The sequence below is a fragment of the Phoca vitulina genome, unplaced genomic scaffold, assembly GCF_004348235.1.
Source record: "Phoca vitulina isolate PV1807 unplaced genomic scaffold, GSC_HSeal_1.0 scaffold40, whole genome shotgun sequence".
In the NCBI taxonomy this organism is placed as follows: domain Eukaryota; kingdom Metazoa; phylum Chordata; class Mammalia; order Carnivora; family Phocidae; genus Phoca; species Phoca vitulina.
Window position 1 is genome coordinate 13926104 of NW_022589743.1, and position 12656 is coordinate 13938759.

General features: G+C 34.1%; 1 protein-coding gene across 6 annotated transcripts in view; it reads right to left on the reverse strand.

The window, feature by feature from the left end:
• The window catches only part of BCAS3 (BCAS3 microtubule associated cell migration factor), a 618903-nt gene that overhangs the window by 405777 nt on the left and 200470 nt on the right, over window positions 1-12656 (reverse strand). For all 6 annotated transcript variants that reach the window (XM_032428491.1, XM_032428494.1, XM_032428495.1 and 3 more), the window contains exon 14: window positions 3160-3293. In XM_032428491.1, coding sequence (XP_032284382.1) covers window positions 3160-3293 — 134 coding nt within the window. The remainder of the gene's footprint in view (window positions 1-3159; window positions 3294-12656) is intronic.

Here is a 12656-nt window from a genome sequence, read left to right on the forward strand (position 1 = left end):
AGCTATAGCAACTTCTTACACAATATGTCTCCTCAGGAAAGGGAAACAAAAGCAAAAATGAACTATTGGGACTTCATCAAGATAAAAAGCTTCTGGGTAATGGGTTTTAAGGGGGGAACTTGTGTAGAGCACTGGGTGTTACATGTAAGTGATGAATCAGTAAATTCTACTCCTGAAACCAGTATTACCCTATATGTTAACTAACTAGAATTTAAATAAAAATTTGAAAAAAAAATAATAATTTGGTAAAGTAAAAAAAAAAAGATAAAAACTTTCTGCACAATGAAGGAAACAATCAACTAAACTAAAAGGCAACCTTTGGGAGGGGGAGAAGATATTTGCAAATGACATATCTGATAAAGGATTGGCATCCAAAATCTATAAAGAACTTACAAAACTCAACACCCCAAAAACAAATAATCCAGTTAAAAAATGGGCAGAAGGCATGAACAAACATTTTTCCAAAGAAGACATACACATGAAAAGATGCTCAACATCACTCAATATTAGGGAAATACAAATCAAAACTATGATGAGATATCACCTCACACCTGTCAGAATAGCTAAAAATAAGAACACAGGAAATAACAGGTATTGGTGAGGATTCAGAGAAAGGGGAACCTTCTTACACTGTTGGTGGGAATGCAAACTGGTGCAGCCACTCTAGAAAACAGTATGGAGGTTCCTCAAAAACTTAAAAATAGAACTACCCTACAATCCAGCAATTACACTACTGGGTATTTACTCAAAGGATACAAAAATACTGATTCTAAGGGACACATGCACCCCAATGTTTATAGCAGCATTATAAACAATGGCCAAATTATGGAAAGAGCCCAAATGTCCATCGACTGATGAATGGATAAAGAAGATACGGTATATATACACAATGGAATATTACTCAGCCATAAAAAAAGAATGAAATCTTGCAATTTGCAATGAGGAGGATGGAGCTAGAGAATGTTATGCTAAGCGAAGTAAGTCAGAGAAAGACAAATACCATATGATTTCACTCATATGTGGAATTTAAGAAACAAAATAAATGAACATGGGGGGAAGAACAGAAAGACAAACCAAGAAACAGACTCTTAACTATAGAGAATAAACTGATGGTTATCAAAGGAGAGGTAGGGGGATGGGTTAAATGGATGATGGGGATTAAGGACGGTGCTTGGGATGAGCACCAGGTATTATATGTAAGGAATGAATCACTAAATTCTATACCTGAAATGAATATTACACTGTATTCTAACTAAATAAAAACTTTAAAAAAAATCAGGTCACATTTTTAATGAAGAACTTCCCACATTTTAGTTTTGGCTGGCTGCATTCTCATGGTATTGTTTAACTTGTCTATCTCTCTCTTTTATGTAAAGTACTAATTATATCTATGGGCTGAATTAGATTCAGGTTTAATTTAGAGGATTGGGCAGAAATATTTCATAGATGATATTGTATACATCCTATTACATCAAATCAGGAAGTACATGATATCTGACTGTTCCACCATCAGCTAAAACTAAATACAGATGATTACTGCCTAAATCCATTCTTTCATTAGGGGTAGCAACAATGGTGATTCTTAAAATTCTGACTTTTTTTTTAATTGAGGTATAACTGACATACAACTTTATATTAGTTTCAGGTGTATGGCATAATGATTCAATATGTGTATATATTGCAAAATAATCACCACACTAAATCTAAATTCTAACATTTTTAATACTGGAATTCTTCCATAAAGAAAAACTTTCCCTCACCAACTATTCAGTTATCTTATTAAATTGATATAAGAAAGACAAGTTAAATGCTTTAGTTATCAATTTTCAAAATGATGAGTTAGTAAACAAGCAACCTACAGTTACGTCCAATACTTCCTTTTTAAGTATCATTATAAACTCATGGATTTCTATACATTTAAGATATTTCATTCTATTACAGAAAATTCTAATGGAAACTTATGATAAAAAGCATTTTAGACTAGTGGGAAAGGATGGACTAGCTAATAAATAGTGGTGGGTCAATGAGCTATCTCTCAGGATAAAGGATATACAGTAGCATACTGGTAAATGCATAACCATAGGCTCTGGGAAACAAAAGAATGAATAGTTGGAATTTTAGCCTATTAAGCTAGCTCAGTATCTACCAAGTGATATTAAGAATACATGTAAAAGCACTTAGCATGGTGCCTAATATAAATGCTTAGTAAGTTATGTATGTGGATGTGGGTGTGTGTGTGGATGTTGTGTGGATGCGTGTGTATGTGCATGCCCATACATGCATGCACAGTGATGTGCTAAATGTTAAAAACTGGCTCCATGGGTGCCTGGGTGGCTCAGTCGTTAGGCATCTGCCTTCGGCTCAGGTCATGATCCCAGGGTCCTGGGATCAAGCCCTGCATTGGGCTCCCTGTTCCGCGGGAAGCCTACTTCTCCCTCTCCCACTCCCGCTGCTTGTGTTCCTGCTCTCGCTATCTCTGAATCTGTCAAATAAATAAATAAAATCTTAAAAAAAAAAAAAAACTGGTTCCATAAGAAAAGAAACAGTTATGACTTGTAGTGTTTGTCGATTTCCATTATATAAACACTCCTAGCGTAGATGATTTCACACCACCAATGTAATGTCACTACATCCAGAGTTGGGGACAAACGTACACAACTCATTCTCACTAGCCACTGTGAGCTGACTCCTGCATACCACCAAATATTACCCATAGAGTCATACACTATAAAATTCAATTATTTTGTGTATATGTGAACACATGTTTACATGCATTTGTGTGTGTGCGTGTGCATGTATGCATGTATATAAAACCAAAACACACATAAAAAGACCGGGAGAGATATCCAATGGATGATAGGGTTTTTGCCGGGGGAGGAAATGGTATAGGGTAGGAGGAGAAGGATATATAGAACTTATGTTTTATCAACTTCATTGACTTGTTTGCCTACTGCTTATGTATTTATTGGGTCAAAATAGGATATTTTATGTTCTCACTAATATTAACATTGAGCTCCAATATGACATAAATAACCAGCTAAATTAGATGTCATATTACACACACACACACACACACACACACACACTCTCACACACACACACCACACACACACACACAACACACACACACAAACACCTTCTAAAAAATATACAACTTACTTTGGCTTCAGTTTCTCCCCTGTGAAGAGTATATAGATGATGGACAGCACTTTGTGATGAAGACCAAGGATGAGTCAGAATTTGGAAGACATGAAAGTCATGGCCAAGGGTGTCTGTTGTGACTAGAAGCATTCCTGAAAGACACAACAAAAAGAGAGTAAAAATAAAAACAATTATGTATGTGGATGAAATATTTTCACAAAACACTCATTATACTTTAAAGGAAAAAAAATTACCAAAGATGTAAAAAACTTCCCCCAATAAAAAAAATTAAAACACAGCACCTTTTTCTTGTATGAACACAAAACCTTCATGCCACATCAGTATATATCAGTATACATTTAGTGAGGACGCTAACTGTAGTTTTCTGATGTTCCCATATGACTAGTAGAGAAAGGTTTACCAAGAATTCACAAGCATTTTAAAACAGCCAATCTGATAACAAAGAACGTGAAAATGACTTCTCTCCATGGAACTAAAACCTGCTCCCACTTTTTACCATTTCTCAAAACCTGAATTTTGAGTTTCAGTTTATCTACTAATACCCTACCTTAATTCACCAGTTTAAACTGTGTCTCTACCCTGGCATAACATTTATCCAAACTGCCTACAGTGTCTCACGGAGCAAGTTGTTAATTTTGACAAAATGTCATAGCGAAGAATTCTTTGCCTAATCTATGGTCACAAATATTTTGTTTTCTTGTCAAAATTTCAGAGTTTTATATTTTACATATAGGTCTATCATTCATTTTGAGTTAATTTTTGTAAAAAGTGTGAGGTGTCGCACAAATTAACATTTTTGCAAGTGATGTCCAATTGTTCCAGCAAGATTTCTTCAAGAGACTATTCTTTATCCACTGAATTCTTTATCCTTTATTTTTTATCCATCGTCAACGTGTCAAAGATCAACCGGCTGTATCTGCATAGGTCTTTTTCTGGAAGTATTATTCCAGTCCATCAATTTCTGCATCTATGCTTTCATTAATACCACACATTTTTTTTTTTTTAAGATTTTATTTATTTGTCAGGGAGAGAGAGAGAGAGAGAGAGAGCACAAGCAGGGGGAGTGGAAGAGGGAGAAGTAGGCTCCCCCCCAAGCAAGGAGCCCGAAGCAAACCCGATCCCAGGACCCTGGGATCATGACCTGAGCCGAAGGCAGACACCCAACCAATTGAGCCACCCAGGCACCCCAATACCACACTTTCTTGACTATTGTAACTTTATAGTAAATCTTGAGATCAGGTAAGAACCTTTTCAACATTATTTTGGTTATTCCAATTCCTTTCCAAACACAGAATCAGATTTTGATATAACAAAAATTCCTAGGATATTTTTTTGGGAGGATTATATTAAGTCTATAAATCAATTTGAGGGTGATGGACACCTTAACAATATTGAGTCTTCTGATCTATGAACACTTCATATTTCTTGATATATATATATCTTCTTTGACTTTTTTTCTTGTTCAGCACACAAATTGTAAATGTATTTTCCTAGATCCATTATAAATGGGACTCCTCATTTTATCTCAATTATCAATTTTTCCCTGCTGGCATATAGAGACATAATTGACATTTTTTATATTCTGCCAGTTCTAGGAAGGGTTTTTTTAGGTTACATGGAATTTTCTTTACAGACTATCATGTAGTATGTGAATAGACATAATTTTATTTCTTCCTTTCCAAATTACATGCCTTTTTTTTCTTTTTCTTCACTTACTACATTCGCTGAGAAAAACAGAACTGGTGAAAGCAATATTCATGGCTTCCAAATTTTAGGAGAAAGCATTCAATCTTCAAGTATGATATTAGCTTTAGGATTTTTTATAAATGCCCTCTATCAACTTGAGGATGTTTCTTTATACTCCTAGTTTGTTGAGAGCTTTTATAATGAACGAATGTTGAATTTTGTCCAGTGTTTTACACCTCTGAAATGATTATGTGGTTTTCTTCTTTACTCGATTAATATGGTGAATTTTACTAATGAATGATAATGTTAAACAAGCCTTGCATTCCTAGGATAAGCTCCACCTGGTCAAAATCCTTTATTATATGCTGCCAGATTCAATTAGCTAATGTTTTAAGGTTTTCATGATGTGTTCCTGAGGGATATTCGTTTGTAGGTGTCTAATCATGTGTTTGTCTGTTTTTGGAATCAGGGTAAAGCTGGTCCTATTGTGAAATGTTCCTTATATTCTTATTTTCTAGAAGAGATTGGGGAAAACTGCTATTATTTCTTACCCTTAGATGTTCAGTAGTATTTGCCAGTGAAACTATATGGGCCTTTTTGTTGTTGAACGCTCCAAAATCATTTTAATTTAATTTCTTTGTAATTTAAATTTTATTACTTTAAAATGGAAAATTGGGGTATTTAATTTAAATGTTCTTGGGTGAATTACTTTCTGTAACTCAAGGAAATGGACTTTATTAATATCTGTAGGATCTTTGGTGATGTCCACTTTTTCATTGAGATTATCAATAATTTGTCTTCCCTCTTTTTTTCCTTGGTCATTCTGGCTAGATGTTTTCAAGGAAATCTATTTTGGGTGTCACTGAGTTTTTTTTCTTTTCTTTTTTTTTTTTTTTAAGATTTTATTTATTTTTTGACAGAGAGAGAGACAGCAAGAGAGGGAACACAAGCAGGGGGAGTGGGAGAGGAAGAAGCAGGTTTCCTGCTGAGCAGGGAGCCCGATGTGGGACTCGATCCCAGGACCCTGGGATCATGACCTGAGCAGAAGGCAGACGCTTAACGACTGAGCCACCCAGGTGCCCCAGCTGTCACTGATTTTCTTTCAATTTCATCGATTCATCTCCTATATTCCATATTCCTCCTTCTGCTATTAGTATCTTCTGTTACTATTTCCTTCATTCTCCTTGCTTTAGTTTTATTTGCTCTTTGTTTTTTCAACTTTTTCTTTGTTTAACTCACATGAACACACAACCCTGAGATCAAGACCTGAGCTGAGATGGAGAGTCAGATGCTTAACCCACTGAGCCACTAAGGTGCACCTTTTTTCAACTTTCTTAAGGTGGAAGCTTAGATTACTGTTTCCGGAACTTTCTTCTTTTTCAGAGTAAGCATACATTGGTATAAATTTCCCTATAAACCTGCTTTAAAATGGAATGAATTCCAAAAATTTGATACTGCCTTTTCATTTGCATTCAGTTCTAAATGTTTTCCAGATATTTCCTCTTTATTCATGGGATATTTAGTATGTTGTTGAGTTTTTCCAAGTATTTGGGTATCTTTCAGGTATCTTTCACATACTGAGTTTTAGTTTAATTCCATTATGACAAGAAATTTGTTAAACCTTGTTTTATATCTGAGACTAGACTGCAGTGACTGTTCCACACACACCTGAACACTTGCAGTGTTATAAAGGTCAGTTAATTGATAGAATTGTTAGGATCTTCAATATCCTTACTGATTGATTGCCTACTTTCTTGTTCTACCACTGAATAGAACCAAACATCTCCAAGTATAATTGTGGATATTTTTTTTTTCAGTTATATAAGCTCCCTAAATTTTAGACCTTTTTTTTTAAGTCCATACACATTTAGGATTATTAGGACTTCTTGGTGAACTGCCTCTTTTATCAAGATGTCCCATTTTAACCCTGGTATTTTCCTTGTTCTGAAGTCTACTTTTTCTTGTATTGATATCATCACTCTAGCTTTGTTCTGATTGGTGCACACATGGTATATACTTTTCCATTCTTTCACTTTTATAATCAATATAATTGTATTTAAAATGATTTTGTTTTAGACAATAATTGAGGTCTAATTTGGGGTTTTCTTAAATTCAATTCTGGACTTTTTAAATTGGTGGTCTATAGTTCATTCACATTTAGCCTAACTTACTGGTAGGGTTGAGTTTATAGCTACCATTTTATTATTTTTTTATTATTTTTCTGATGGTTTCCTTGCTTTTGTTGTTTCTCTGTTCTTGCTTCCTTCCCTTTTCCTAGATAATTTCAATACTTTTAATATCCAATTTTAATTTTTCTATTAGCTTTTTAAATATCTCTCTTTATATTAAATTTCTGTCGGTTGTTCCAGAAACTATAATACACGTATCTAAATTTGTGCATGTTTGTTTATATTTTGTCCAGAATTTATATTTGTTTTCTGTGGGAAGAATGGTTTATTAGCTCACTCTGCTATGCCAAAAGCAGAATCACATTTTTTAACTCTTAAAACTTTTCTCAGTTGAAAAAAAAGATATGAAAGAATATTAAGCGCTAGTGGAAGATAAGGTCGGCATTTAAATGGAAAGATGAAGTATATGTGAGTTTGCTATCTACTTGGCTAATATAAGGTACAGCTCTAGTCACTATGTTAAATTCAAAAATACCATACTAGACGCCAGTGTCCTGACTACTTCCAAAAGAATACATTTTAGATGATGAAAAGTGTCATTTATTGAGATCTACTTCAAACGTGTAACTGTTTATATAACATTGCCTCCCATTCTGCACCCAGCTATGGTCATGGGGTCACTGACATACTTTATATTCTTTCCATATTATTGTTGTTATCCAAACAATAAATTTCTAAGGTTGAGCATGAATGCTTAATTGTCCTCTTGTGGACAATATTTCTTCACTCCTCCTACTTTTTGCTGAGTTATACTAAGTCTGAATTATCACAATTCTGCTACTATGTTTTGATTTCACTTTTCCACCACAAAATGATTTTCTGCACATGAGAAACAATCAATGGAAACATTCTGACAGGAAAATGATGAACTTATAATACAAATATATGACTCACCTACTAAAGATAAACTTCATTTCTTTTAGAATCATATCAATATTTTACTCATAATAAGCACTGCAGTAAAAGTCCCTGTTAGCCAAATCAAGACAATTACTGTTTCTCATGTAAATGATAATCACAAATGAATACTTTTCAATAGGCTCCCAGCTTTTCAAACTGACATTAACAACTGTCTAGTTTCTAATACGTAAAACAAATTCAGATTTTTAGAGAAATAGGCCACGGAAAATTTATCTTTATTAGATTCTGTGTATCCTATCTAAAAAGTTTTCTTTTGGGGTGCCTGGGTGGCTCAGTCAGTTAAGTGGCTGCCTTCAGCTCAGGTCATGATCTCGGGGTTCTGAGACTGAGCCTTGTGTAGGGCTCCCCACTCAGTGAGGAGTCTGCTTCTCCCTCTCCTTTTGCCCCTCCCCCTGCTCATGCTCACTCACTCACTCTCAAATAAAATCTTTTTTAAAAAGTTTTCTTTTTCCACTTCCCCATGTAAATGTGGCTTCCATAATCCACCAATGAGCTTTTTTTGATAAAATTTTAAAATAGTAAAAAAAAAAAATTGAAAGAGCAGAAAGGAAAGGAAGAAAAAAATAACTAGCATAGTACTATACAATCATGTGCTTTCTTTTAATTTATAATTTCCTCTTTTGCACACATTCTGCTGGGAGAAATGACAAGCTTTTTTTTTTTTTTTTTCCTAGAACACAATTTAAAAAGCCGATATACATAAAAGGAAAAAGTCGTACAGAGTAGACTGTGGCTTGAGAACTATTTATGCAGCATCAGAAGACTAAACCAGACTCTAGCCTGGCCATAAACTAAACCCACGCCCCAAATGAGGTGCCAAGCCACAAAAAGCATTTGCGTCATCTGGGAATACAAGGAAAAGAAGGACTTCTAATTATAGGGCCTGGAAGCGGAAGCTTAGAGTGATTAGCTGTTTAGGCGCTGCTGTGTGTTTATCTGGAAGCTTCCTCTCCCTCACTCTCAGCTTCAAGTTTGATAGATGAGCGTTAGCATTAGAGGGTGGGGACTGAAGCTGCTGATGGTACATGGCGTTCTCCAAAATCTGAGGTAGCTGGAAACTGAACATTAAGGCTTTTGTGGCCTCATAAGAACATAAATCTTTTCAACTGGGCGTCAGCTGGTTAGCCCAAAAGGCAAAATTAAAGAGGAGCAAACCTCCACTGGGCATATGCTATAAAATCTTGGAAACATGAGTAGGTATGTCTTTTTTACCATATCCTATTTATAACACCTCCCTAATTGTATGGTTCTTTATCACGTGCACACATATGAATTGGAAAACAAATTACCAGCTATTCACACTCTCTTCCAAAAAGAGATATAAACACTGACATGCTGGGGCAAACAGAAATCATTACAGGAATTCAAAATATATCACTCATAAAATAATTTTACATTTTGTTATTAATTCTTGTGAATTTAATACTTCCCCATCAATATCTGTACAGATTAAAACTTAGGAATTATTTAATTATCTTTTAAAGTTACTAGTCAGATTTGTAAACATAAAAGCAGAAAAACAAAACCTTAGTACTGATCAAAATCTTTTAGGTCTTCAAATTACATAAAACCACAATAATAACCTATGAAAGTCTGATTAATAAAACCTTTAAAATGAATGTGAATACTTGAAAACAGCGGTCTCAAAATTTCCCTGTGGGCAGCAACAATGTTAGCACATTTATGTTTGAAGATGCTGATAATCAAACTCATTGCTGTATTTTTCTACATTTATGGCCCAGGGTATATTAAGTCTTTCTTAAATTTAAGCTCAAAATCACTGTTAAAAGCACTGCAGTACACACTGTCAAACATACAAAAGACGTGATTCATTTTATCCCTTCCTAAAGTTGCATATATCCACAACCAAGATAAATTAGACCAAAATCTCTGACATGGTTCTTACTCATTTGCTCCATGTGGGAAAATCTAAAATCAATAGTTGGTTTTCGAGCTCACTTATTTTATAACTTACTATTTCTATCTTCTTGCGTTTTTAGGAGTTTCAAGTTAAGTGTCCAAACATCTTCACTGGAATAATTAATTTGTTTTCTTCCTTTCACTTTGCATCATGTAATATTTAGGATTCTGAAGACATCTTTGGCCATATCCAATGGATTTTCGTATTAAATATTCTAATACTCATTGTTTTCAATAGTCTTTTCATCCAAGAGACATAGGAAAGTGGTGCATATCTATGTATTTTTATTTTTCCAAGTGGTTGAATACATTTTTTGTCAGATGCCAAAATAGTTTTTAAGCTTTATTAATCTTCATTAATGGACAATCTATTTACAATAAATATGTACTCATTTTAAAACAGTTTGATGAGTCTGACAAGTACATCATCAAGATAGAGCACATGCAAAAAAAATTCCCTTGTGTCCACTTGCAGTCCATCCCCTCCCCGTTGTGTGGCCCCAGGCAACCACTGACTGGCTTTCTGTCATTATGAATTAATATTGCCTACTTTAGAATTCCATGTAAATGGAGTCACACAACATCTTGTTAAACCTACTGCTGTGGCTGACAGTACTACCTTCGTTTATTTATATTACTGGGCAGTATTCCATTATACGGATATATGATCATTTATATATCCATTCAGCAGTTGTTTCTAGTTTTTGGCTATTGTGAAACAAACTCCTGTGTGAACATATGTTTTTATTTTTCTTAGGTGAATATGTAGGAGTAGAACTGCTGGCTCATGTGTATGTTTAACTTGATAAAAAAAAAAAAAAGAAAAAACTGTGAAAATGTTCATCCAAAGTGGCTGTATCATTTTAACTTTCCCATGAGCTCCATAACTCATTAGCATTTGGTACTGTCAGTCTTTTAAAATTTTAATCATCTCAGTGAGTATTTGGTGATTTCTTATGGTTTTAGTATGCCATATTCCTTAATGATCAGTGATGTTGATTAGCTTTCCGTGTATTAAATGGCTATTTGCATATTTTCTTTTGTGACATGATTGTTCAAATCTTTTGCCCAACATTTTTAATTGTTTTGTCTTTTCATTACATATATATATTTATGCATATGATCTATGACTATATACATATATAATACTTTCTCCCAGTTTATGGCACTCCACCTCATTTATTTGACCATATCTTTGCCAAGGTCCTTAATTTAATGAAGGCCAATTTTATGGTTTGTGTTTTTGGTGCCCTATCTAAAACATCTTTCTCTATCCCTCCTGGGTCACAATGATATAATCCTTTTGTTTTCTCTTTGAAGGCTTAGTTTAAGCTTTTAAATTAAGTCTATGATCAATTTAGAGTTCATTTTTGTGTATGGTGTTAAGTAAAAGTTTATTTTTTCCCAAGTGGATATCCCAGTTGTTCAGCACCATTGTTGAGACAACTATACTATCCACATTGAATTACTTACATTTTGGTCCAATATCAGGTGACCATGTGTATGTGATCAATTTTTGGATTCTACTCCATCCATCTATAACTATATTTGCCCCAACCCATCCTTTCTAGATTACTATACATTTAGAGTAGGTCACCCACCTTTTTCCAGATTGATTTGACTATGGTAGATCCTTTGAATGTCTATATAATTTTAGAATAAGTTTGTGTTGATTACTTTTGGTTTAACCATTCACTTTTAATAAAGTGACCCATTAGTGGACAATATTAACACAAAATACTAATAGGACATCAAGGCATAAAGTAATTAAATATTTTTATAAAAAGATAATTTTCTTTCATAACTGAATGATTTTTCTTACCCGACCATATTGTAATATCACAACATGGAGAGTCCTTACAATGGCAAAAATGTAAAATTTTTAGATAAAGTAGAAGAACTGGGAAGATAAGGAAGTATTGTTTGGGAAGATTAATCTGACTCCTAACTTTATTCAGGAAAACAACACATCATACAGTTTCAAAGTTTTATAACTCTGAGGACCTTAGAAATAGCATGCCTGACTTCAATTAATAGATATGATTACTGAAACCCACAGACAGTGAGAAAATCAAAATTAAAAGTCTAAAATGTATTAGCTTGTGTTGTCTACTATTAGTACCAATACAACATTACTGACCTCAGAGAAGAATTATAAACACAGATACACACACACATACAACTATCACAGACAATCATTGCTAAAAGTTCATAATAAAATACATTTCAAATTGAGGCTAATAGGAATTTGGTAGACAGGGGAGAGGGAAAAAAAAAAAGTAAAATATCATGAAAAGCAGAAGACAGAAGGAGAAGTAAAGAGGATATGATATGATGCAGATCAGTCTGCTTGGAACAGATATTTTATGTATTAGGACTACAAAATATAATTTGAAAGGTAAATTTGGAAATTAGGTATTACCAAAGGAATGCCTTCTATGTACTTCAGAGATGTGTAAAACAGAACTTTTTAACTTTTTGGGTAGAGCTTATCCAGGGGTGTGTGTGTGTGTGTGTGTGTGTGTGTGTGTGTGTGTGTGTGTACCAAGCTATATACTTAACATTCATGCAATCTACATTATGTAAGCTACAGTTCAATAAAAATGAAGACAAACCAAAACAAAAATAAGGGTAAGAGAACAAGATAAAATCGGTGGTTTTATAGAGAGTGAATGAATGGAGAGAGAGAAAAGACAGATGCTAAACAGAGCAGTTAGAAAGTTAAAATCCTGCCCCTATGGGGCAGGGGAGGAGGGGGACACAATAAAACCTAAAAAC